This window comes from Porites lutea, chromosome 3 (assembly GCF_958299795.1).
Source record: "Porites lutea chromosome 3, jaPorLute2.1, whole genome shotgun sequence".
Lineage (NCBI taxonomy): Eukaryota > Metazoa > Cnidaria > Anthozoa > Scleractinia > Poritidae > Porites > Porites lutea.
Genome location: NC_133203.1, coordinates 31,639,169 through 31,664,369, shown reverse-complemented (window position 1 = coordinate 31,664,369; position 25,201 = coordinate 31,639,169). Strand labels below are relative to the sequence as shown.

General features: G+C 39.2%; 1 protein-coding gene and 1 long non-coding RNA gene across 2 annotated transcripts in view; one reads left to right on the top strand and one right to left on the bottom strand.

The window, feature by feature from the left end:
• The first annotated feature begins 3,587 nt into the window (after nucleotides 1-3,587).
• The window catches only part of LOC140930932 (uncharacterized), a 61,728-nt gene continuing 40,114 nt past the window's right edge, over nucleotides 3,588-25,201 (top strand). Inside the window, exons 1-14 of the mRNA XM_073380648.1 lie at nucleotides 3,588-3,658; nucleotides 12,732-13,130; nucleotides 14,664-14,711; nucleotides 15,187-15,368; nucleotides 16,223-16,442; nucleotides 17,257-17,676; nucleotides 18,207-18,376; nucleotides 19,169-19,333; nucleotides 19,664-19,808; nucleotides 21,068-21,157; nucleotides 21,647-21,874; nucleotides 22,768-22,863; nucleotides 23,301-23,336; nucleotides 23,647-24,142. Of these exons, the coding sequence (XP_073236749.1) occupies nucleotides 3,601-3,658; nucleotides 12,732-13,130; nucleotides 14,664-14,711; nucleotides 15,187-15,368; nucleotides 16,223-16,442; nucleotides 17,257-17,676; nucleotides 18,207-18,376; nucleotides 19,169-19,333; nucleotides 19,664-19,808; nucleotides 21,068-21,157; nucleotides 21,647-21,874; nucleotides 22,768-22,863; nucleotides 23,301-23,336; nucleotides 23,647-24,142 (2,753 nt within the window). The 5' untranslated portion in view covers nucleotides 3,588-3,600. The remainder of the gene's footprint in view (nucleotides 3,659-12,731; nucleotides 13,131-14,663; nucleotides 14,712-15,186; nucleotides 15,369-16,222; nucleotides 16,443-17,256; nucleotides 17,677-18,206; nucleotides 18,377-19,168; nucleotides 19,334-19,663; nucleotides 19,809-21,067; nucleotides 21,158-21,646; nucleotides 21,875-22,767; nucleotides 22,864-23,300; nucleotides 23,337-23,646; nucleotides 24,143-25,201) is intronic.
• Nucleotides 7,603-11,622, bottom strand: LOC140929622 (uncharacterized). The gene is made up of 3 exons (XR_012164752.1): nucleotides 10,647-11,622; nucleotides 8,456-8,544; nucleotides 7,603-7,856 (listed from the first exon to the last, which is right to left on the bottom strand). It is a non-coding gene; the product is annotated as an uncharacterized lncRNA (long non-coding RNA).

Here is a 25,201-nt window from a genome sequence, read left to right as displayed (position 1 = left end):
GGGTGAGCCTCTACATGATCACGGGCATATATTTGCATGACCCTCCCTCTTTTAACGGCCCATTTTTCTTGGCCCCTCCCTTTTCTGAGTCTCAAAAAGTTGTGACCCTCCCTCTGTTTCCACCCCCCCCCCCCGCCCCCTGCTAATTTCTGAAAAGTCCCTAAGGAACCATAGGTACAGGGACATCTCGCTTGTTTCGGTTTAGTTCCAAAAACATCGTTGACGTAGAAGTTGATTATTCCTTGGGGGTTACTCTGAAGAAGAGGTTTTCTCGGATCATTCAGGGCAACCAAAGAAGAGGAGGAGCAAATTTGGTAGCAACGATAGGTCAGAGTGCCGATTAAGTTTATTTCATATTTGCGAGGGGTGAAAGAGTCCCATTTAGTATGAAGACTTGTGAGAGTCTTTTTTCCGGTAGATGGATGTCATAAAGGTAGTGTTGGGGCGGCGTTTTACTTTTAAATTCTTAATCTCATTTCCAGACCCTTTGTAATTTTTGAAGTTGTAGTCTAATTATTTTCTTAAAACGGCCACATAAGATCACTTTTGAAAATAAATGTTGAATGGCATACAAAAAATTAAGTTTATTAAAAGCGAAAACTTACAATGTTTATCACCGCTGTTTGCGTTTTATTTTTGCACCCGCAGGGATTTAAGGCAAAATCCCGAGGAGGCACTCTAGTAACTCGCGCGTCATATTAAGGAAAGTACTTACAGTTGAAATACACAGTCATACAGTCAATATAGAAAAAATCTCGATTTGCTTGAACAGGGGCCGCGAGGAATCTTTCTCTCTCTTTGACCGGAATAAGACTCAGCCACAAACAAGCAAGACGAGTGAACAACGGCTTGCTTATCACTAGCAGAACGATGGACGATTACAGAAATTCGCCGACAATCAAATTCTGTGCTGACCCATTCCCTGCTCACAGATGTTCTTCCCTGATAAAGTTTCAAATAAGACTAGAATGCGCGAACATGAATCGACCAAACGTCCTTTTTAATTTCTAAGGCTTACTTTCCGGCAAATAAAATGAACTGAATGTAAAAAGTGAAAGAGAAATAGCGAAAAATCCAATTTCTAATTAAATCTTTTCTTATGGTTTAGAATAAACTATTCGCGAAACTGAGAATGTTTTGATCAAAGTTGTGTAATTCGAGCTGAAACTGTGCATGGAACCTTGCGTTCCCTGTATTTGTATAGGTAATAACATGATTAGTAGTGATATTTGTAGGAGAGTAAAAATTGGCTTTTTTGTTTTAATACGCTATTGTTACAATCTTCGTTCGGAAAGCAGGTGTTTTTCCACTCGAGAAAGTCAGACAACGCAAAAAAATTATTTATCGTCAATGAAATTAGACGTACGGCTTAGAAAAGAAGATCTTGCATTGTTTTAAAAGACGCCATTGCGAACACTTTGTTTCGAACGAACATCACAGTTTTACATTTGTGTTTACATTCAGTGGCGTCGTCGTCGACCTACCGGCCGACTGCATCTTAAGTATCCTTTTTCCGTTCCAGTCTTTTCCCAGTCAACAGACGTCGTCGTCGTGGTTCTTAAGTTCCCTAATATCACACGTCATGATGAAATAGTGCCGCCGAGCTTCACATCTCGGTAGATTTACTTTGTGGAATAACGGCCGCAGAGCTACACAACTCGGTAGATTTACTTTGTGGCACTACGGCCGCCTAGCTACACAACTAGTAGATTCACTTTGTGGCACAACAGACGCTGAGCTTCACAACTCGCCGGTAAATTTACTTTGTGGCACTACGAACTCCAAGCTGAACAACCCGGTTTGATGCATGCACCTGGAGTAACACGCATTTTCCAAAGAAAAATATGAAGGCTTAATCCAAAGTAAAATTTTACTGAGGGTGTAAACTTTCAGCACATTTTTGAAAGATGAACGCTTTAGAAGATTCATTTAAACACAGATCGATAGTAGACCTTCAGCAAACTCTTAACTATGTACGCTTTACGAAAATTCAGCACACTTTGAAAAGATGAACGATTTACGAAGACAGTACATAATAGCAGACCTCAGCAAACGTTTGAAAGATGAACGTCGAGGACACACGAATTACCAAGTGCGTTAGCGCGTCAAAGTGAGGCAAAACCTAAGCAAGCGCCTCAAAGCGAGGCAAATGTGTGTCGACGACGACGACGAATGTAATCTCGAGAAAACCTCCCTCATTAATTGCACAGGACACTCAATAATGCACAGAACACCTAACACAAATTAGGGATTGCGTTCTCGTACCTCGAACGCAATAAAGCGATGGTTGAAAGCGGGGAAGGGGAAGGGGGCCGTGGTGGGATGAGAAGAGGGCGGGTTTCCTAAGAAAGTTTTATACAAGGAAAGCAACTCCCGGCGTCCAAGTCCCTTTTTTTTGACAAAAAGATACGCACCCCTTTTGTATACTTTCCATTGAAAATGGTTTAATTGATAACCTACTTAAAAAGAATAAGTCGCTAAAGCGAAAAGCATTCTCCTCATTTCGTGTAACGTTATTGTTAAAAGTTCAATTGATCTAGCGATAAGGTGAGATTTTTCGAAGCACTCTAATCAAAGGCTCTCATTAAATACTTAATTGACAGATTTTCCTATCCTTTTGTATACAGGTGAGTTCCCTACCCTTTAGTATACCTAACGCATAAAGCCTTAGCCAGACATTTTTAGCAAAGATCGTCAACTGTAAGTGGACTTTTTGTATGCTTGTGCAGTGGGTAAAATAAGATCGCTCAATTTTTTTTTTCGGCCAATCATCTCAATAAGATAAACTTAGGGTTGATTTCCACTGAAGCGTTTTTGGCTACGAGCGTTAAAACGCTTATCGATCTGATTTTTATCAAACTCTCTTTAACTTCCCAGTATCTTTAAAATCGGGCAGATAAGTCCTGTGATAGGGTACCTCATTCTTCCCACTCGGGCAATAACGTTAAGTCATATTCAGCCGCCTAACGTAACTACAGGCACGCAGTGAGGTCTTTCACCCTACTGGACCCTACGTCTTACGCTCAAATCTAAAAATACCTAAAAATACTACTAAAGAAAGACAGAGCACTTCCCTTTTTAAGAGCACTTGCTTCAAACTATCGCGATTTCCTCTATTATTATCAGTGTCGAATCAGTGTGCTATATCAATCTATAAGAGAGCCTTTCCTCCGGCCTGAACGAGAAAATGGCACCGTCAGGAGCGTATATAAACGGGATCGTGCCCCATTTAGCCCATCCTCGGACACACAAGGTCGGTGGGCTGGAAAAGATCTGTGGAGTGGGATTGATTTACGAGCGAGAAAGTAATGAAGTAAATAAAGGCGATTATGACGGCATTATGTTCGATGCTCTGACTATAGCATTATGCCCAAAATTATGCCGGCACAATGCATCCCAGGAAATTTTTGTTTTTCTTTTTGTTTTTGGGTATGGTAATGTAACAAAGGACAAATAAAAATTACCCAAGATTAAAAAAGGAACTACAACATACCTTACCCTAATAAAGTTGCGTGACATCTGGGAAAAGATTGCTTCTCGAATTACATTTTTTTATCACGTGCCTTCTATATTTTGCGGTTGGTAGCAGAGAGATCGAGAATGGTGGTTCCATTACGGATTTCTTTGGCACTCGCTGCAATTTTTCACATCATTTCAGGTAAGATGTTTTGTTGAAGTGCTTAATAATTGGTCAAATACAAAGGCTCTTAAATAGTTTCACTTTACTTAGCCTGATTTGGTACATAAACAATACACGTGCAATAATTAGCTCCCTTCGATTCTTGTTCAGCGTGGGACGGTTGTTGCGCCAAATACGAAATTGTTTTGTATACAGTTGATGATTTATTCTTTATCAAGATTATAAGAACCAATGCTAATGCAGCTGTGCTACTCTTGAAAGCAAATTCTACCTCTAGAGACAATGAACTGTGAATTGGTCTCAATTAATACAGTGTGTGAGTTCAGTAAGCTTGTAGTGTTTATCTGCAAAAAATATATATATTTATATTGCTGCAATTCAGTATGCACGCAATATGAAGATCCTTACTCTATCGGGTACACCATTTATTTCTATCTTTATCGGGGTAGTTTCATTTCTCAAATACCGTCATTCTTTCTTAAATAAAACGGGCCATATACCCGGCATGTAACAATAGCGTATTAAAACAAAAAAGCCAATTTTTACTCTCCTACATCTGTACATATATTGGGCTTCTTTCATCGAACTTTTGTGCACAACGTGTGTGGTTGTGGCTTGATGATAACTTCGTGCAATTCAGTGTAATGCTCTAGCACTTTCCCCTTTTTATATTCTACTTGTGATAATTACTGGCTTTCGAAAGAAAATGCAAGGCAACTGACTTATTCAATCGCCGGAAACACTTTGTTAGTCCACGGTCACTGAATAGGTCACGTCTGGTGGATAAATTTAGTAGCAAACTTCGACTAAGAGAAAAAAAAATAAGTAGGTTTCTTTTTTAAAAGAACGTGCAATTCCACTGTTTCCACTACTATTTAGTAAATTTTAAATTTGAAAGTCAGTGAAATACTAGCAGTAGGCAATTTTTTGTTTTTGTCGGCGAAACTTGATTCGTTTAGGAGCAGACCGTGATGGTGACCTGTGACCTTCTTTTTAACTCAGATCATGCGCATGGTGGTATGATCAAAGGGTATACCTGTCTGTGCCACTCACGGAAATAGAAATCTGAATACTTCTTGTTGCGTAATAGTCTGATTTCAGCGTTCCGCAACGCTTACGGTATTTCCGTTCACTTAGCCTGCGAGTAAGAAATTAGCTGTTCGCTAATTGTCGGAAATCGTAATCGGTTTTATTTTTATTATTATGTTTGGCGAATTAAAAATAATAATAAAAATAAAGAAGAAGAAGAAATAAATGAGAGCGGGCGTGCGCTTTTTTGCATGTTGGTTGTTTTCTTTACCAGCTTGTTTTATTATTTCCAACTGACTGCTTTCTTTTCAAATCATTACCCTCCCCCATGCTGGAGATAAGTTGTAAAGTTCTTCGGTCAAATGTAATGTGAATTTTGATGCATGTTCTAAACAACGTGATGTGCAATATGAAATATTTCAATATTTAGTAGGAGCATCAGTCTGTAGAAGCATTAAACTGTTTAAAGCTGTTGTGATATTGTTTCTTTGCCTTGTATTGTCTCTTGGTTTCATATGCTGCAGAAAGGGTAGCATCATTAATAGAAACAATCGTTTTCTGTGTTTCCTGGTGGTCATGCACTTGGATCAATATATATTTTAAGCTTAAGTGCGGAGTTTTATTTTGGCAAAGGGATTTCAAAAGCTCTTGATCTGCATACTGGCGAAGCTTACGACCAGATAAAAACCATAAGCTGTCACGACATGTCCCTCCTCTGAAACAGCTGAAGTTTTTTCAATGTTAGTTGACATCATAGACAAATAACACACAGTACACCACAAACTGTACTAATTTACACACAATATCCACCAGTGACCCACTGGCGAAAGTTAAACTTGCCTTTTGTACATCGTCTTAATCATCAATATTATTACCCTAAAATCTCCACTGGGTTTGCCCCCCAAAAGTAATTAAACGAAACTTTTTATTGGCTTTCGCGATTTAATTACAGAATTACAGGTGTATGCCCAATACAGTGTTAAAATGCGCCGTTAAAGCAACAAGATTCAATGCTCACAATCTCACAAATACCTGTCATTTAGCTTCCTCTTTCAACGCTACAGCTAAGCGAACTTTGAGAGGAATGATATGGGGTTCCACTAGCTCTGAAGAGCTGAAAATACGCATAATGTAAAGTGTCACTGTAAAATGAAAAGAGCCAATTTGGCCCCAAAAATGGGGCCGAAACGGGTGAGTCCAGAATGGTACTGTTTTTGGGGCCAATTCAGCCCCACTGAGATGGGGCTGTTTTGGTACCAAAATTTGGGGCTAAATTGACCCTTGCATTGGGGCCAAAATAGACCATGTAAAGGGTCAATATGGAAAACACTAGGGCCATTTTGGATTTTCCAGTAGCCAAAACAGCCCCCTCAAATTTTGGCCCTCTTAAAAACTACCCCTCCAAAAGTAGCCGATTCAGCCCCATATCGGGCCATTATGGTTTTTTTAATTTGGGTGGGGGCCTACAGATTTGTTACCTTAATTAGGGTATTGATAAATAATGAAACCAAACTAAGGCTTATTTCAAACATTTATTCAGTTCTGAATAAGTTACTGTGATCTGTGTACATCATAACAACGCGTATTCCAACCTATTTATGTAATATTATCTTCGGTTAATCTCAACTTTTCTAGATTGAACATTTAGAATTATTGGAGGAATTAAATTGGCCAAGAGAGACACTTGTCTTCGGTGCGATCAAAGTAACTACTTCTTAAAACGGTTTTCACAAAAGACAAAGTCAAAATCATAATCAGCATCATAGGAACACTTAAAACCTATAGCGAAAATCAAAAATTGGAGTTGTAAAGGGTTTCATTAATTAAAGCTCACCAGAATTGGAGTCAATTAAGGTTTCTTTTATAACTCCCCTTTTAACAAAAAAAAAATACAAGATTGTCAGAGTTGGTCAAGTTCTCCAGCAAACAATTCCGACAATGTACATTAGATTGAAGCAAAAGAGTTGTAAGAGCAATCATGAACCAAGATGCTTTAGCTATATCAATTCTCAAGCTTCTGATCATGACTCCGACTCTGTCTACCTTGCTAGTGCGAGCCTTTAATGACTTGACCTAATCCTTTTGAAGGGTGGTTTTCACTCGTGACAAAGTCAAGGTCATACTCAGAGCACTCATCACCTAGTGAAAATCAAAAATCAGAGTTGCAAGGGAAGTCATAACTAGAAGCTTGATGGAATTGGAGTCATCACAACTTTCTACTCTTCAGATTCTGCTTATGATGTAGAAAATCAGATTAAGCAAGTGTGTAATTGTCGAAGGATAAACCACTTACCAGTCAAAATTCTTGTTCCCATGCTTTATAGTTTTCACTAGATCAAAAGTGAAGGAGTCATAATTGGAGTAGTTATACCCTGTTAGTGTTATATCTAGATCAACACTCTATGCTTTTGATTACAGTTCCGACTCTGTATCTTACTAGTAAACCAGCCCAGCCCTTAATGACTTGGCAAATGTTTTAAACTATATTTTACACCACAGATATTATGTTTAAAAAATCTTGCCAAATCTTGGTCAATAAGAGTGAAAGAAAACTTCCATGAAAAAAATTTTGACAATTTGGCTACACCTTGCGAGGTTGTCCTGAATTAACATAGAGTACTAAAGTGATGACGTCATAAAAATGAAATTTCTGAAATTATGGGATTTGTCAGGATATTCTGTAGCCCAGTTATACTCAGAAAACTCCATACAAACCCTTCTAATTTTTTTTGGGTCGACCCAAAAACAATTTAGAAGGGTTTGTATGGAGTTTTGTAAGCATAACTGGGCTACGATCTCAGATACAATTTGCCCCCAAATGCTCATTTTTGGCAAGTAGGCCTCTTAGACATTGTTCTTTTAGAATATCCTGATAAATCCCATAATTTCAGAAATTTCATTTTTATGACTTCACACTTTAGTACTCTATTCAGCAAGAACTGAGGTATTTGCCAAGTCATTAAAAAAGGGAGGAAACATTGACAAGTGTCTACCCCAGTCCACTTTCAAGCAATGCCTGATCTAGAAAAGTCAAGATGGCTTCGCATTGGGTGTATGATACATTAAATACATAAAAACACCCAAGCAATATTATCACTGCATCAATCTTCTTCTGAGGAAACTGGCAAATAATGCCTCCCTTTGTCACAACAAAATCCTAAATTTTCCTGTCAACATCTGCGTCCCTCTGCAATAAAAACAAATGTTGTAATTTTAGAAATGATAAAAACAATAATCAAAACACAACAAACAGTGCGTACACATAAAAAGTCAGTATGGTCATAACAATACTATTGTCAAAAAAATGTTGGTTTAATTACTTCTTTCCAGTTTTCAGGTATGCATGTATGGTATACTGTATAAATTACAGTTTGTTGAAATTATGCTTCGTTTATGTTATGGGAAAAAGAATGACAGCATAATTATGTCTAATACATTCACACATCATTGAGGAGGTAATTACAGTGTGCATGTCCTGATACAAGGAGGTTATTTTAGTACATGTATTTATCACCAATCAAGAAATTTTGCAGCTGTAAATCAAAATTTATTAAGTATTATGTAGCCATTATTATTCTGTGAGATTTGGTGTAGTCTGGTGAGGGGAATGGCCCCCAAGGGATACCTTCATAACAAAAGCTAAATTGCATCTCAATTTTGTCTGACTTCCACTTGTATCTGGGCTTCCCAAGCATTTAGGGTTCAATGTACAGTTGAGTTTGTAGCACTCCTGTGGTATTTTGTATCACAATATCAGGAAAAACATTGTATTCCCAAAACACCTACCTCTACAATAGTGATAAATTCCTTCTTAGCACTCCGATCAATGCCGCAGAACCTTGTTCACTACCAAAAGGATGCCCGCCTTTCTATTTCTGCCATAGGAGAAATGTTATTAAATTAAAACTGGTTGACTTGGAGTACCAAGTTTATTTACACACAGTTCTGAGTAATTGTGGGAGCAAATTGACTGACAGACCCTCTTACCTCCATCACACCTGCAGAATTCTGCAACCTAAAATTCTGTTTCCTAATTTTATGCATAACTTTATTATTATAATTCACATTATTCTTTCAACCCTTTAAGCCTTAAGAGTGATCAGCATCAAATTTCTTCTTGTAATATCAATGCTTTGTAAAACAGAGTGTTCATGGGAATTATGGACATGATCACACAATTTGCTTGATATTTTATCAACTTCTTCCCACTACTTCTGTAGGAAATGAATAGGGGCAACAAATGAGCATTCAGATTTTGATCTTAGGGTTATTAAAAAGGGTTTTCAATTTCTCTATTTTTAATGCATCTATTTTGCACTTATTTATCAGACAAGAGAAATAATACATTGGTAAGGTAAACCTTACTTAAAACAGAACAAATACTGAAATCTACAGTGTAAATGTATAACCAGACCACACCATCCTTACCATCTTCTTTAGTTGAAATGGCTTTAAGGTTTTTTCATTAGATATGTTTATCATTCTCCCTGTTTTAAATAGGGGACGGTGAGGGGATGAAAGAAGTGCTTTTTAACTCCTCCACTGGCTTAACTACAAAATACAGGGTCACTTATTTCCTTATTGCTGCGGAGCGACCAAAGGGAGTGAGCAGCAACATAATCAGGATTTAAAGGAAATATATAAGGGGCGACGAATTCTCGAATTCATCACTTTTTACCACAATGCATTACATTTAACCACCCTTTTAACCACAATGCATTGCATTTAACCAGAGTACATTGCGCCACGAACAACTCTAATAAAAACACGGGGAAGTTCGGTGGGTCAGAGAGTGCATCGTTCGCTGCTCAGACTTTTTTCTACAGCACGGTTAGAGGTCTTACCAAATTTTAAGACACGCAGGAGTCTTTCAGATGAGTACGATGGTTAACTTGGGGATTGGATTTCAATTCAAGAGCCTTTGACTCGTCCAGGTATTAAACCTGACGAGAAGATGAGCATTTGTTCTTCGACTCCGCAACACGGGGGATATACAAATTCCAGCTTGCTAGAAGGTGATGTGAAAGTGAGAAAATGTCATGCAATGCTATTCTTAAGAAACTGTATTAGCCGAAAATGGATGTGATTTTGACCATTCGCTGCAAAATAACAGCGGAAATCGAGATAACAAAACATATGCTTTGTCTCCTACTTTGCAGACGAGGACGTGTATCGACGTTTTGAAAAGCATAATTCTGTTCTTTCATTCACTCATTGCCATGGAATATGCGTTTACATTGTTTTTTCACTGTTAATAGATCTGTTAATGCGGCTGGCGATCATCTTGCCGGCGGAAGCTTCATGGAAAAGGAATAAAATGAAAGACTTTTCCTAACGATTTCGTATCAGCCTCTGTGGTGTAGTGGTTAGGTGTAGTCGCGTCGAGTTGAAGGTGCCGGGTTCGAATCCTATTGAGTTATTTATTCCTTCTTTCTTTTTTTTCCCTTTTTTTGTGTTGTTGTTTTCTATAAATATATAGCTAAATAACTGTTACTTAATAAAGTGCAACACACAGCAAGAAAAGTATTGTGTTTCCAGAAAAAATATCGTGCACCGCATATTAAATATATGGATAAACAATCTGAATTTCTATTATGTCCTAAAATGTACTGTGGGAAAACCAGAGTTGATAACCACTTGATCATTTTCTAAACAACGTTCCCACGAGTTCTTTCTATAGATTGATAGTAATTATTCTAGTACTTTCCAACATGTAAATAGGACATTCAATGCCATTTTTGATTCTTTTAAGTCCCACTGCCTAACTAATTCCAGTATCAACAGAATGTTCCGCAGCATTACTATCTTTTAGATACCCTAGTCATTAGATAATAAAATTAAAAGCATCTAATGACCCGTTCTTCAAAGCCTTCCGACAAGGTGGACTTGAGTGACCTGAATTCTGTTTCATCAAACGTGGTTAAAATAGCTCAGTCTTTTGCATTTGGTAGAAAGAGAGCGAATCAGGGCGGCTTACCTGGTCTTACTATCGGCTTTTTCCAGCAAAGTCTTGATTCTTGGAGAGCGTTTGTTATATTTGTGCAGTTCATCTTGAAAACCGTTGCGCCTCACGAGGCTTCTGTCTCCGAATCTTCACGACGAACTTCAAGAGCGAAGTGATGGATCAACAACGGTTCATAGTTCGAAAATAATTAGTAACAACACCTTGAATGTCCTTTGATGCTGTCGAGAAGTATAATACAAGACTCCTGATCCCCAAAGAAACTGTCATGTTCGCAACCGTTGCAGTACTTTCAAATGGACGCCAAAAGGACGACACCAAAGAGCATGTGCGTAGGGAAAGCCCGCTGACCAGTTGTGTATTGTTTCCAAAATATGGTTTCGATTGTTTACATGTCGTGTCATTTTTAGCCTGCGTGGCAGGCGTTCGAAATTTTAAAAACCTTTTACTTATGAATCAGAAAATATACGTACATGATGGCTGGGTCTTTGTTTGCTATCAATACCGAGGGATATTGTACTGTAACGCCCTCCCAGCGTTTAGTTTGCGTGACGCATCATGTAATGTTATCGATATTGAAATCACGTGCAGAACATTCGGGAGCGTGATTGTAGTTTTGTTTCCGATTTGCACCTTCGCTCGAGGCAAAGGTTCGCTCGAAACCATGATTTACCTTACAGTCTCTGACTGTCGTCACGGTTTTAGGTCTACGTCAGTTATCTTAGTTCCTTACTCGACTAAACGGACCGTACTTTGGATTGTGTCAGACGTATGGTTACTTCAACCGAACACCGCGGTCTCCTTGCGCCCCTTTTGACGGCAAAAGGCGGTCGCTCCGAGTAGACCTTGTTGGGGCCAAATCGGAATTTTAATTTGGCTATCGGAAGGGCCAAATTGAGGGGAAGTGCCAAAGCAGCTTTTAGTGTAGCCGATTCAGAAATTAGATGGGCCGAATTGGTACCATCTAGAACTGTTTTGACTCTTTCTGTCCAAAACGGCCCAGCATGTTCCAAATCGGCCCTCGAGAAATTGGGGCCGGAAAAGAGGCTATTGAAGCCTCAAAAGTTTTGTTTTGACTCCGCCTCTTAGAAACTGATTGAGTACATCGAATAGACCTTTTAGCTTGTATGTTTTGTTTTCCCATTTCTCTTGGTACCCAAGAGAACTGTTTCTTTCAACTGTCGTCTTAATGCACGTGCACCCACGTGCGTATGTATGTAACATAATTAATGAAAAGACAAAAGGGAAATTCCCTAGGGAATATCACGTGGTCTGAATTGGGAAAACAAAACATACAAGCTAAATAGGTCTATAAGTAAGGTTCCCTTGATTTGTTGTGTGCTTGAGCGTCACCAATTTAACTCCAGCTAGAACGAAGGTTAACTATTTTATACTTTCCCGAGGTCCTTTCACCAAGAAAGTAATGGATTCTTGCGATGCTGCGCGGCAAAGACAAGCACTTTATCTTTATACTATTAGAACAAAGGTGTGCTCTTCCAAGCTCGCATACGGTTCGATCTTTCTATAACGAAAGCTAAAATTAATGAGATTAAGTGTATCCACCGTTGACTTCAGAATAGGGGCGTTGGGATTTTCGGTTTTTGTTGCCCATTGCGGTTTGTGGTTTTTCCCTGTTTGTAAAATCTGGTGGCATCTGGTGTTAGAACAGATCATACAAACCCTCATGGAACAGCACCAGCTCTTAGTTTTTTTTTGTTTGTTTTAATTTTAGCCTTATTTTATACTTTCGTGGCTAGCCGTTTTTTAATTATGAAGAAAATTCTTGATAGGCGGCCGAAAGTGTGCCCCGAAGCCTTATCGACCCCGAAAGGTTCATTCTTTCACGTTTCACTTCCACATTTCGATTGTAAGTAAACGGACAACTTTCAAAAGGGAACAAATGAAGGGCCGCCCTATTGATTTGTTAAAAGCAAAAACTAACGCATGTACACTCCAAGATTTTTTAGGCGTCTCTTGGCAGTTCGTCTTGGATACGTCACCGAAATCCATTGACCGAGAGGGCCTGGGAAGACGCCGTATTGTGACTAGAGCGGAAAGTTTTAGATCGTTCCAGAATTTGTTTTGCACTTCATTTTCTAGGCTGTCCAACTGGCTGGTATGGCTTTGGAAACTCCTGCTACTTGTTTAAGGTCAGAACTCTGACTGTGCGGGGCCTCAGCTGGGAGGATGCTCGAAGAAAGTGCCTCAATTATGGAGGAGATCTTGTAAGTGTGGCAAATAAATCAGAGATGGACTTCATTTACAGTAAATCATCTCAACACACAAACGAAAAATATTGGATTGGGTTAAATGATCGTCAGAATGAGAGTTTGTTTGTTTGGAGTGATGGGACACCTTACAATCGTTCAGTGTATAGCAACTGGTACCCAAATGAACCGAATGACAGGGCTGGTGAGGACTGTGTTGAGTTGTATGGCAGAAAATGGAACGACGATAGCTGCAAGAAGGAGTTTAGCTACATCTGTGAAAGACCCAAAGGTTTGTTAATCTTTAAAATCAGTTCTGGGGGATTGGTAACTTATAGTCTGCCTAGCAAGCGTTTCTGTGCAGTTTAGGAGAAAAGAACGAGGAACGAGAGTCAAAGACCGCGAGAAAAGTGGCGCAAGTTAAAAGAGCGGGGAGGGATGGGGAAGAAAGGAAGGAAACGCTTGCAGACAAACCCCAGGATTTTGAGTTGTCATGCCTGAGTTCGCGCACCGACATTTGATGCTGTCATCAACTGTTGTAATTGACCAATAAAATGTTTGGCCTTCCGTGGAGTGGAAAATGAACTTGAGAGGACCCGTTCGTGAAACCAAAATAATTTTTTGTTTTGTATTTGGAACGCGTGGACGGCATTAATGGTGAAATCTAAATGAATCCGATCGATCAATGCAGGCTTTGTACATTTGTCTTCTTAATCCGTCTAAAAGGAAGGACCGCAAGGGTGAGTGAAGTTTTGAAGTGTTAGCTCCAAACCTCCAGAAAGTTGGATTTGAAGGGGTAAAATGTGACAAGCATTCAAGTCTAGTATTTTCGATCTTCGACGCGTATTCGTACAAGGTCAAAGCTCAGCTAGACAGAGCGGCTTACCGTTCTCGTTACGGCACAGACAATATAGAGTGCTCTTGTAAAAGCATCTAAGAACAAAGCTTACCCGACAACTGATGAAGTTCGCGTGGAGAACCAAGCAGAAATTTTGACTGAGTCACAATGCAGGTCTTCCTAGTTGATGCAGCTTCAGTTTCAGGTGCAATCCATTCTTCGAAATTTGTATCTGTAAATCACTATCCGAGAGAATTTAACATCCCGCCAAAAAAAAAAAAAAAAAAAAAAACACTCACGAGCTGGGCCCAGCATGACAAAACATTGCAGGAAACCATCGCATTCCCTGACAAAAGAAAATTGCTTTTAGTTATTCAGATCCAGGAGACAAATTAAACGACCTGAAACCCTTATAAAGTCGCAAGAAGAGCTTTGTGTTTCAAAAGACGTTGGAGAAAATGCTCTTGCATTGGAGGGCAAATCTTGCCGACCAGAATAAACAATAACCACAGGAAATTAATACGCGTGTCGCGTACCATACATGACCTCTCAGTATAAAACAAACCTCTGATCGACACATGTAAATGTTGTTCGACTAGCCGAGCCAATCCGGCGCTGCGGTCGCTGGCGAACGCAGGTTTACAAAATCGAGGGGTTTGTCTGCAAGCGTTTCCTTCCTTCCCTTCCCCCTCCCCCTCTTTCACTTTTTGGCTCTCCTTTTATTTCTCGCGCGTTCAAAACCGAAAGTCCCCTCCCTCGGTGTTTCTTTGGTCCGAAACCAAACGGAAACGCTTGCTACGCAGGCTAGGTAACTTAGTATCTCTTTTGAGCGTGTAAACCATTCTTGATACTACGAACGACGTTATCATAGTGATCACGATGATGATGATGTTGACAATGACGAGGACGACGACGATGATGATACTGACGCTGATGATGATGATGATGATGATGATGATGATGATGATTTTGTTTATTTCTTTATAGGTGTGCCCATGCCTACATTTAAAACTGTCGCACCCCCGCCAACCTTTGGTAAGCCTAAAAACTGTAAACAATAGATCCTTCCGACTCATCATCGACTCTTCTGGGAAGAGAGCACACCACAATTATCAAAATAGCCAAGTTTGAAAGTGATACGTCTTAAGCGTGCGAGGATATATTTAAGTTTAGTTTAATTTAGTTTATTCAGTTTTATAAGCAGAGTTTCGTTAAAACAGGCTACTAACAAGAAGATGAGAGATTTATAACACGACGTTTTGTGGTCCTCATGACTCCATTATCAAATGAGATGTCAATAATATCACAATCGAACAAATGCAAGAGATGGGAAGAAATAATTTACATACTGGTTAAGTAAACACTTTGGCCCGCAGGGAATCGGATTGCACATTTAGTGAACGCGTGAAGTTCTTAATTAAAAGCATTTCTTTGACACTGCAAACAAATTTGCTACCGCATTTAGCCAGCACGCTAAACCACTCAGGTATTTTATTTTATTTTACATTAGCCTCTATTGCCTGTCCAGCTGGATGGGAGTTCTATGGTTCATCATGCTACAAGTTTAGTGATATGAAGAAGAACTGGCTTGATGCTAAGACAGACTGCCGAGCATCTGGGGGCTTCCTGCTGAAAATAGATGATGCCACTGAACAGCATTTTATAACTTATAGACTGATTTCAGGCAATAAAGTGAGTGGCAAGCGTGCAATATATATATTCTTAACTATTAACTGCATGTCAAGTAGATACAGTCTAACCTCCGCTAACCGCCACCTCTCCACAACTGCCACTTTTTTTGTCCCGGCGGGCAGTCCATAGATTGACTCTTGTTCAAACCTCTTTTCAACGGCAACGGTCACTAAAGTGTGCCCCCAACAGCCAAAATAACCTCTCGACAACGTTAACGGCCAGTTTTTTTCAACGACTGATGAAAAAGTGTAAGAATGATCAATCGTATTTTGATGATGTTTAGCCAATCAGAATCAGGGTAATATTTTGAATGAATTTAAAGATTAGTTAAGTTTTATATCGACTGTTTAAACTGAACATATGCATAATCAATTCTTGTTGCATTTCGCTGATTCGGGTCAAAGATTTTCAGCCCTGCAGGTACATAGTTTCTTCTTTAGAATTGAAATTAAGAAAAACATAATTTCCAAAAGTCTGATCTACGGGATATGTCTACGTATGTGACCATTGGTTCTTGAACTTTGAGTTTCTTTTGTCATAACAGTGTAAACATGTGTGCAATTTGACTTTGAGATCATTGGACTGCCCAAAAGGAAGGATCGGCTTTACTCCGTTCAGCCTTGTCTAATCGCATTCTAATCAAGGTATATGATAGCAATTTGTGAAAAACTTCATTCTGTTAGACACTCCAATTTACCGGATCAAACAATCGTATTCAGTCTTTCTCCCTTTCAACTAAAAAAAAAAGTAATAATGCCGAGGGTTTGCTGCCAATACCACTCCGGAAGAAAACAGCTATCGAAAGGGCTAACGTCTATAAGAGGTTCGAAAGTCACGTTCTCTTTTATTTTCAGCATGGGGGATGGATCGGATTAACCGATGCAGCAGTTGAGGGGACGTACAGATGGGAAAGTGACAACTCGCTAGTGAATTATACTCACTGGGCAACAGAGGAGCCCAATGATTTTGGTGGAGTGGAGGACTGTGTAACGGTGTGGGGAGGTGGTTCAGCAGGCTTCTGGAACGATGATTACTGCGATACGGAGCATTACTACATCTGCGAGAAACCTGAGGGTAAAGGCATTTTTGTATTTTTTTTTTTATAGAAAAAAGACAAACAGACAAACGAGAAGTGGCCTTTAAAACTCTTGGCATGACACGAATGCTTTGCTAATCTGGGAAACTACCGTGCAACCGCTTGGCGTTAAAGTGGAGCGTTTACAATGACGATGCGAGAATCATTGTTGTGTGGAGTTTAATATTGAGTCCTTGTTAAGATTCTTGAAGCTTTTATGGACGAAACTTAAATAGTCATCCAAAAAAATGGTTGTTAAAGGACTGAGCTGATTATTTGGTTCTTGAGGATTACTGCATCAGTCGTCACTTACCAGTCACTAACTCAGAAATGTGAACCCAAGAGAGACTGAATTAGACTTCGTCGACCTAAAACCTCTTCAGCACTTAAGGATCGTCATGCTGTTTTCTGTCTTTTTTTATAAAAAAGCTAAAAACTGTCCTCACATTTATTTTTGAAACTATGTTGAGGCACTGAAACTGTTTCCTGTTGTCCGTCGCTACTGTTGACATGCAGGACGGACAGGAATTGAAACTTGAAAAAGAACAACCAAACAAAACAAACAAAATGGGGCCTACTTTATCACTTTTATATACTATGCCAGCAAAAATCACTAGAAAATAATATTTTTAATATGGTTGTTGCTCCCTGGATCATTTTGTGTATGAGCAAAGGCACTGAGTAATGACTTGAGCGCAAAACAAACCTGATATCCTCGTCACATAGCCTCTTTAGATATTGATTTAATTAGTTCAAATTTGCGGTCTACTTTGATACTAATGAAAGTCTTTGGTTAATTTTCGTAACCCCCAGGTCGTAACCTCTGTCCTACAAGTTGGAGAAGCCTTGGTGACTTCTGTTACCAGTTCAACGTCCACGGTGCACTGTACAAGAACTGGGTTGATGCGGAGAAAGCGTGTATGTCTTACAATCGCTCAACCGAGCTGATTAGCATAAACAGCGTCGCCGAGCAGGCCTACGTTTTACGGCAGCTCAAAGATCTTAAAGTATCCCAAGTCTGGCTCGGACTGAATGATCGAAAAGTTGAAGGAAGATACGAATGGAGCGATAGATCTCAACTGAGCTACAGAAACTGGGAAGCAGGGGAGCCCTCCACTGGCGTGAGCGCTAAGCTTTCTGATTGCACAGTCATTGACGGCAACACTCAGAATGGAACATGGAGTACTTCTCCTTGTTTCTTTAGACGTGGTTACATATGTAAGAGAAAGAGAGGTAAGAAAGATGTCGTTCACTTCAGTGCAAGACACTAAGTAAAACCACTTATTTAATGCGTTTTGCTGTGCACCGTACAGAAGCTAACAAAGGCCAGGGTGCCTTATTCTTTTCATGAAAAGTAGTTGATAATGATGATGATGATGAGGAGGAGGAGGAGGAGGAGGAGGAGGAGGAGGAGGAGGAGGAGGAGGAGGAGGTCGACGACGACGACGACCACGACGACGGTGATGTGATGGTGGTGGTGGTGGTGGTGATGATGATGATGATGACGATGACGATGACGATGACGATGACGATGACGATGACGATGACGATGATGATGATGATGATGATGATGATGATGATGATGATGATGATGATGATGATGATAGCGATGATGACCCATTCACCGCAATTTGCATTTTTAAAAATGGGAGGTTGATGTACCGATGTATTCGTATCACGAGTGCGGGTAAAGAAATACATGCAGAAATAGTCGGAGTTCCTCAAGGCGTCATCTAAACGCCCGCATTCGCTTCACTTCATAGGTATTGGGCAGTGTGATTCGCCATTTGGAATGGAAGATGGAAACATCGATGATAATCAAATAACCGCCTCCAGCATTTATAACGCATCCTCTCAAGCAAGCCAGGCACGGCTTCGTCTGGCGAGCAGTAACATAACCGTTGGGGCATGGTGTGCTGCAAGGAACGCTGTGGTAGGAAAACGTGTATACTCGATTCCAAAAAAAAAAAAAAAAAAAAAGAGAAAAAAAAAATGAAAAGAAAAGAAACCCCTCAAAAGATGACACCAATTAGATTTATGGATATACGTGAATTAGCATTGCAGGTTCAAAATGTTGGGAATAGCCTTTCGTTAGCATGAACCCCTCTTAAGTATATATTTCAACAAGGTCCAAAGGACTTTGAGTTTTTGTTGGCAATACCTTCGCCTGTGTAATACATACGTTTTCTCAGAAAAATCTTTGCAGAGCCTTGAAGAAAACCGCAGCTAGCCATTAACGTCATAGTCGTAATCAAAGACTAAAGTATAACAGCTTATGCTCGTTTATACCATATTGCAAATGTATACATGTAGGAAACACTTCCCAGAAAGCCCTGCGCTCTCATCGGTCATGGTTTATATCTTGCAGGTGACAAGATTTTTAAGTTTAAGTTTTTTTTATGTAGTGGAACGTTGGGTTTTGTCTGTTGCAAAGCTGTCATTTATCTTGCAACGCGGTTCGTGTATTTTGACACGCCTATAAACGGCTTTCGTTTAAGCTTACGATCTAAATAACTGGTCTCATGGGACCAAATTAATGAAGGTCCAGTTTTTATAAATAGTTCATTTTTGGGGCGGGCGGAGGTGTTGGAGTGGTCGGGTAGCTCCTTGCTCATTTCATTTGTTCAATACTAATGCAACTCGTCATCATTATCAGAATTATTGCATTGATCTTAGTATCACTTTCCTCATTCCTGTACCCTTGTAAATTGTTAATCTTTATCAGGGGGAGTATCTTCAGGTTGACCTGGGAGTAGTGCGTCAGATAACACACATTGCGCTTCAAGGCAGACCGCAATCATCCGAATTTGTAAAGACATTTTATCTGAAATACGGAAACAATGGACTGGACTTCAATAGCTATGGACAGAACGCCACTGTGAAGTATAAGGTACTTGTATATTATTGCACCCTAGAGTTTTATAAATGCTCATTTTTAAGGGTTCTTATATCTGTAGGATTGCTACCAAAAACCTTTAGCTGTTAGCCTGTTCACAGACCCTCTTCAAAGTTCGTTCTCGCGCACTCACCGATGTTTTAGTAAAGAACGAAAAGAAAAATTAAGCAACGTCTGTGTACAGGCTATTTAGCGATTGGAGATTTGAAGTAGAACACCTGCGACCAAAAGACACGAAGTCTTACAAGATGTTGTTGCTTTAACAGATCTTATCACGGCAAAATGTGCGTAATTCCTACTATATATTTGATTATATTATTTCAGATTTTGACAGGGAACCTAAATGCAAAATCAGTCAAAAATATTGTCCTTCCCGAGTCTATCGATGCTCGCTTTTTACGGATGTATCCTTTGACATGGAACTCCCGTATCTGCCTTAGAACCGAGATATATGGATGTGCAGCTCAAGGTAACGTTTCTTCTATACTAATGCTTTTCTACTGACCTAAAACGAAAACTAGTCAAACCTATTGTTCTTTTTTTTTGTTGTTGTTGTTGTTATTTGAATAACAATAAAAATAAATAAAATAAATAATAAAATGTTCAACTTCTGTTTCCCCTCTAGGCTACTTACTCCTGTTCTAGTTGATGCTTACAAATTTGTCCCCGGCAATGTTTTGTTATTCTCGCGGAGCGAGTTTAAAATTTTGTGGCGCGCAGAGATCGCAAGTGGAGTGCGATTTTGCTTTGTTCATAAATTTTTCTATCGGTTTGGTATCCGCAGTTGCCTAGCAAAAAGTCACAAGCGAATGTTAAAGACGCAATTTAGCATGACGTCATCGTGCATTTTCGGTTTCCAGGCAGCACGGCCACCGACTTAGGGCTCATTTTATTCATCCTCTGTTTACTGTGCGTTGGCGAATTGCCCTGGCGAATCGCAAAGTAGTTCTGAGGCAAATAACAGCGGGCTGCAAACACAACAGTGCCCGATTGGACAAGTGGCTGAAAATCCTTGCCGTGGAAGATTTAACACCAAAAGAACGGCCACCTGAACTTCAGCGAAAGCAGCGAAGAAGACGAGCAGTGCGTTCATCGAGCGCCACTCTATGAAGCCCAAGCCGTGAATAAACACGGAAAGAATGCGAAACGGTTTTGAAATACTCGTTTGAGCTATTTTTCCTCAAATATATCTTTGAATTCATGATAAATTCAGCTCCACAATATTCAAACATTGTGAATGGCAGAAACTTCTTTCATTTTTTTTCCCGTTTTTTCTTTCATCGTATTTCTTTCTGTATATTCTTACTGTTGACCCTTTTTAGCTTCGCGTTATTTTTGCAATAACGTATTTCTAGTTTATTTATTTTTTATTTGTTTATTTCTTTATTATTTGGGCGGTGGTTGGGGAATTTGAGGGCCGATAGTAAATCTGGGATTGTTTTTCGTCAATACGACCCGTTGCTTAGCTTAGAGAAAGAGAGATGCGCGATCTTAGTGTTTATACTTTAACCTTTAATTCAGTTTATTAAATGGAGGCGTTGTTGATTTTTCATATATAACAACTCTTCATTTAAAAGTGTACTTCTCCATCGAAATGTGTAGTTCTTCTCTGCGCTCATGTTTTTTTTTTGTTTCTTGTCGGAACATTCCACCTGATGACCAATCCTTACCTGATCTTACTAATCCGTACCTTTGTTATATTTATTTATATATCTTTTTTTTCTGAAGCTTCTTCCAGGAAGTGTGGCGTTGGTTGGGAAGTAGGACTTGATAGTACTTGCTACCAAATAAATTCAGATCAGAGAAAGCTATGGGCAGGTTTGTAATGTTTTAAATTGCGAACAAAGGAACATGCAAATAAAAAAAATAAACAAACAAACAATAAACTACAAACAAAAACAAATAAATAAAGTAAGCAATCAGAGAAACGAAAAACAAAAACCATTGTTTTTGTATTCTCTGTAAAATTGATTTAAAACTGTAACAGAATCGATGTTAAGGCTGGTATCACACATCTCCTTAACTCTCTAACCCATTATTTTAGGTTAAAGATACGTCTTATCGGTCATTTGACGGCAAAACCCATTATGACCCTCTAAATTTTCAAGAATTTTGTTCTTAATACGTTTACCTTATTATTACCAGAAAAATCGCGTAGGAGCGTTAAATAACCTAGTTTTTTTTTATACGAACTGACAGCAGATTTTTTTTTTCCTTGAATATTTTTCCCAACAAAGTCTGTGAAGTATTTGGGGTTTTTGATGACTGTCTCAAACGAGTAATGTGTGAGGTATTCATGCGTTTCAGACGCAAGAGCTACCTGTCTAAACCGAGGTGGAGATCTTGTAAGCATACTTAGTGTCAGAGAAAAGAACTGGTTAAATAATCGATTGAAAGCTCTTAGTGGTTGGGCGTACTCCTTCTGGATTGGACTCAACGATCGAGATATGCATAAACACTTTTACTGGAGTGATGGAAGTCCAGTCAGATTGACGGCCTGGGACGGCGGTTACCCGAAGGACTACACGTCACAAAGTGAGTCGCTTGCGTCTCCTTGTTATTTCTAGTGACCTTAGCTAACAGGACGGGAGAGGGAAGAAGACTGAAAACCTTGTGTGACAAACGTGACCATAATTTTGTTTGAAAAACTTTTCCGTTTAACTTCACCCTGACCTTTACACAGGTCTTTTTGTAAAAGTCCAGAAAACATTAAGAAGATCACCACAAAACACACAAGTAATAGGCCTGTCACGTGTCTCTCACACAAGCGTTTTGCCGTCCTCTTCTTTCTGCCGTCCTGTTGCGTAAAGTTACTACTGTTAGGTTAGGTATAGGCATGTGGAGGCTACCCCGGATAGGGTTACACGAAGAAGCCAAAAACACTTGGCTGTGATGTGTGACATCAGATATAGAAATGATCGTTGTATCAATCAAAATATATTGCAAAATATTTCCAATAGCACCCTTCAATACATGATCATCTGTTGTGAATGACCTTGACACACAATCTTCAAAAGTTTAATTCAGTTCGTTTACCTTTACTGGAACTGAAGTATAGAACGAAATACCTTATCGCTAACAACTCTTAAAAAAAAAAAAAAAAAAAAGGAAAGAGAAATCGAAAACAACGCTACTCTACTGGTATTTGAAGACTCTTGTATTGATGTCGAAAAACTATTACAACGAGTTTTATTGTTTTGTTTACTTATCTATTCATTTATTTATTTGTAGAAATTAATTTATTATAGTGATGATTTATTGGTAACAGAACTTCGTGTCGTCTACTAATTGGTTTGATATTATACTCGGACTCCTGTTACTCAGTCGCCCAATTTTGTTAATCACTCTTTTGATTACAGACCAAATTGGACTCTACTCAGTCCTATTACCATAAAAATTAGTAACTAGTTGATTTGTTCCTTTTGTAGATCTAAGGGCATGTGTAGAGATTGATGCCACCAGGGGAGCTTGGAGAGATGTCAGTTGTGGGGAATACAGGCCATTTATCTGCAAAAGAAAAATGGGTGGGTGCTTTTGCTTCATCTGTACCGATCCTTTCCCTCGTTAGAGAATGTGACCGCAATTATATTGCATTGGACAATGTGGTAAATGCAGATAAAATATAAATAATCGACCGATCAAACAATGTAACTAACTAACTATCTATCCTAATTAAAAAACAACAACAACAACAACAACAACAGTATGAAGAAAAGAAAGAAAAGGAAAGGGAATGTTAATAATAAAAATAATACCATTACACGCTCAAAATTTTTGTTGCTTATTATAAAATGTAAGACCACGATTGAGTCTGTTGGCAACTACTGGTTTTAGCTGTACATCTGCTCCACGCCTTCTCCCAAGAAATTACGGGCATTTATAAGACAGTTTTCGTTGACTATGATTGTTCTTAACATAAACATTTATCTTATGTTACTTTTTTATTCTCTATAATCATCAGCTCCTACAAATGATGTCAAATTTCCAGTGACAGGAAGTAAGTAGCATTAATTTCAAATTTGCGAAGAATGTCGTGGGTTAATATTTACAAATGTTTAATCACTTAAACCTATGTGATGACAGAAAGTGTATGGTCAGATGCTGGTTGTGGTTGTATTTCACGACTAGTCTTTATTAAGTCAAAATTGTCGCGGCAAACTGTATTTCTATAGGTTTCAATGGCAGTTCTATCTATCCTGGCTAATACCTTGCATAGCCGGGTACCAACATAGCAAACAAGAACACTGGGCTTTAGATTAAGGACCCTAGTATTTGGTAACCATGGCTATCTCTATTCTCTATCACAGACTGGATTAGTGGAACTGATTACTACTGGCCAATGGATGCAATCGTCGATGGAATGGCGCTTGGCACGTTGCCAGCTACTGCACATGGTATTGTAATAAAATCAGATCATCCTCAAAATGGCTGGGATACTCTCGAGTTCCGAAGCTATCAGTCTTATCTAGATGCTGGATCGCTTCCAGTTCTTTGTGTTACCGATCCAACCCAATGTAGTAATGGTATCACAGTTTCCTTTGTTGTGCGGTTTGAAGATGCCACAAAGCAATGGGCTAGAAATACTTTTATCGTGGACACAATTGGAGATGAAACTTTCCGGCAAGGCAACCGTGGATTCGCAGTGTACGTGGTTAATGGTCGCCTTCATGTAAAGGTCTTAACACGGGTGAGAGAGTGGACTGTTGACCATACACTAATTACTGGCGCTTTGGCCTGGCAGCATGTGATGTTCACGTGGCAACTAGAGAAAGGACTTCAGTTGTACTTAAATGGCAGTCTCAGGTACCTATGTATTATATTACCTGTGGACAGAGGCTTTCTGCGATGCATTTTTATACCGTGGCGTTTTCCTCGTAAAACGAAAGTGATAACGGTTCAGTTTAGTACCTTTGACTCTTTTAAATTAACCATAAGTGAGTTGATAGGAATGCGATCGTGAATATTTGTAAGTGAGTTCCTTGTACTTTCGATGACAAAGTTAAAAATGATGTGAAGTATATATGAAATAATTCATTTTTGAACTGCGGTTGTAGATGAAAGTGAATGGACTGCAAAGTTGTGCCAAGAGAGCGAAGGAAAAACAAACAAACAAAGAAACAAGCGTCAAAAACAAAACTCACTTTTAGTTTTGTTTTGAATTACTCTTCGACTCTGTTATAACTTTTTAAGTACGTTGCTTTTGCTTTTTATAACAAGGGCGGAAACTACCCATGATATAGCCCCTTAAAAGCAGACAAACAAACAAACAAACGGTCAGTAACGATAATGGTAATAGCAAAAGCTACAAAAACAAACAAACAAACAAACAAAAACAAAAAAAACAGCTAGAAAGGCCGTAGACGTCACTTGTCGACAAAACTGCAATGACCGTAGCCGGGATAGCCAAAAGAACGTCTGCGTGGGCGGCTATAGCCTTAATTGATCACATGGCATAAACAACCCTAGCTTGAAATCTCGAGTGGTTAAGATATAAGAAATTGGTCCCTCAGATAGCCAGTTACAGCACACGATTCGCATCATCCTGCCTACTTGCGGATCCAGGTATAAAACAAGGCACGACATTTACCTTGCCCTCCCTTACATTGATCGTTCATCATTTGCTCTGGGTTTGCTTCGACCATTCTTTTCTCTCGAATTTGCCCCATCTAACTTATAATCCAATACATTTTTGGATTCTGGATTCCAAACTGTAGATCTTAGATTCCAGGTCCTGGATTCTATTTTTTTTTATCAGTTGGAACTTGGATTCCAGATTGCAATCGTTAGCGAGATTCTGCATTCCTAGTGTCGAATTCTTAATCCCAAAGCTTTGAATTCCAAATTCCGCAAGCAAAAGTTTTC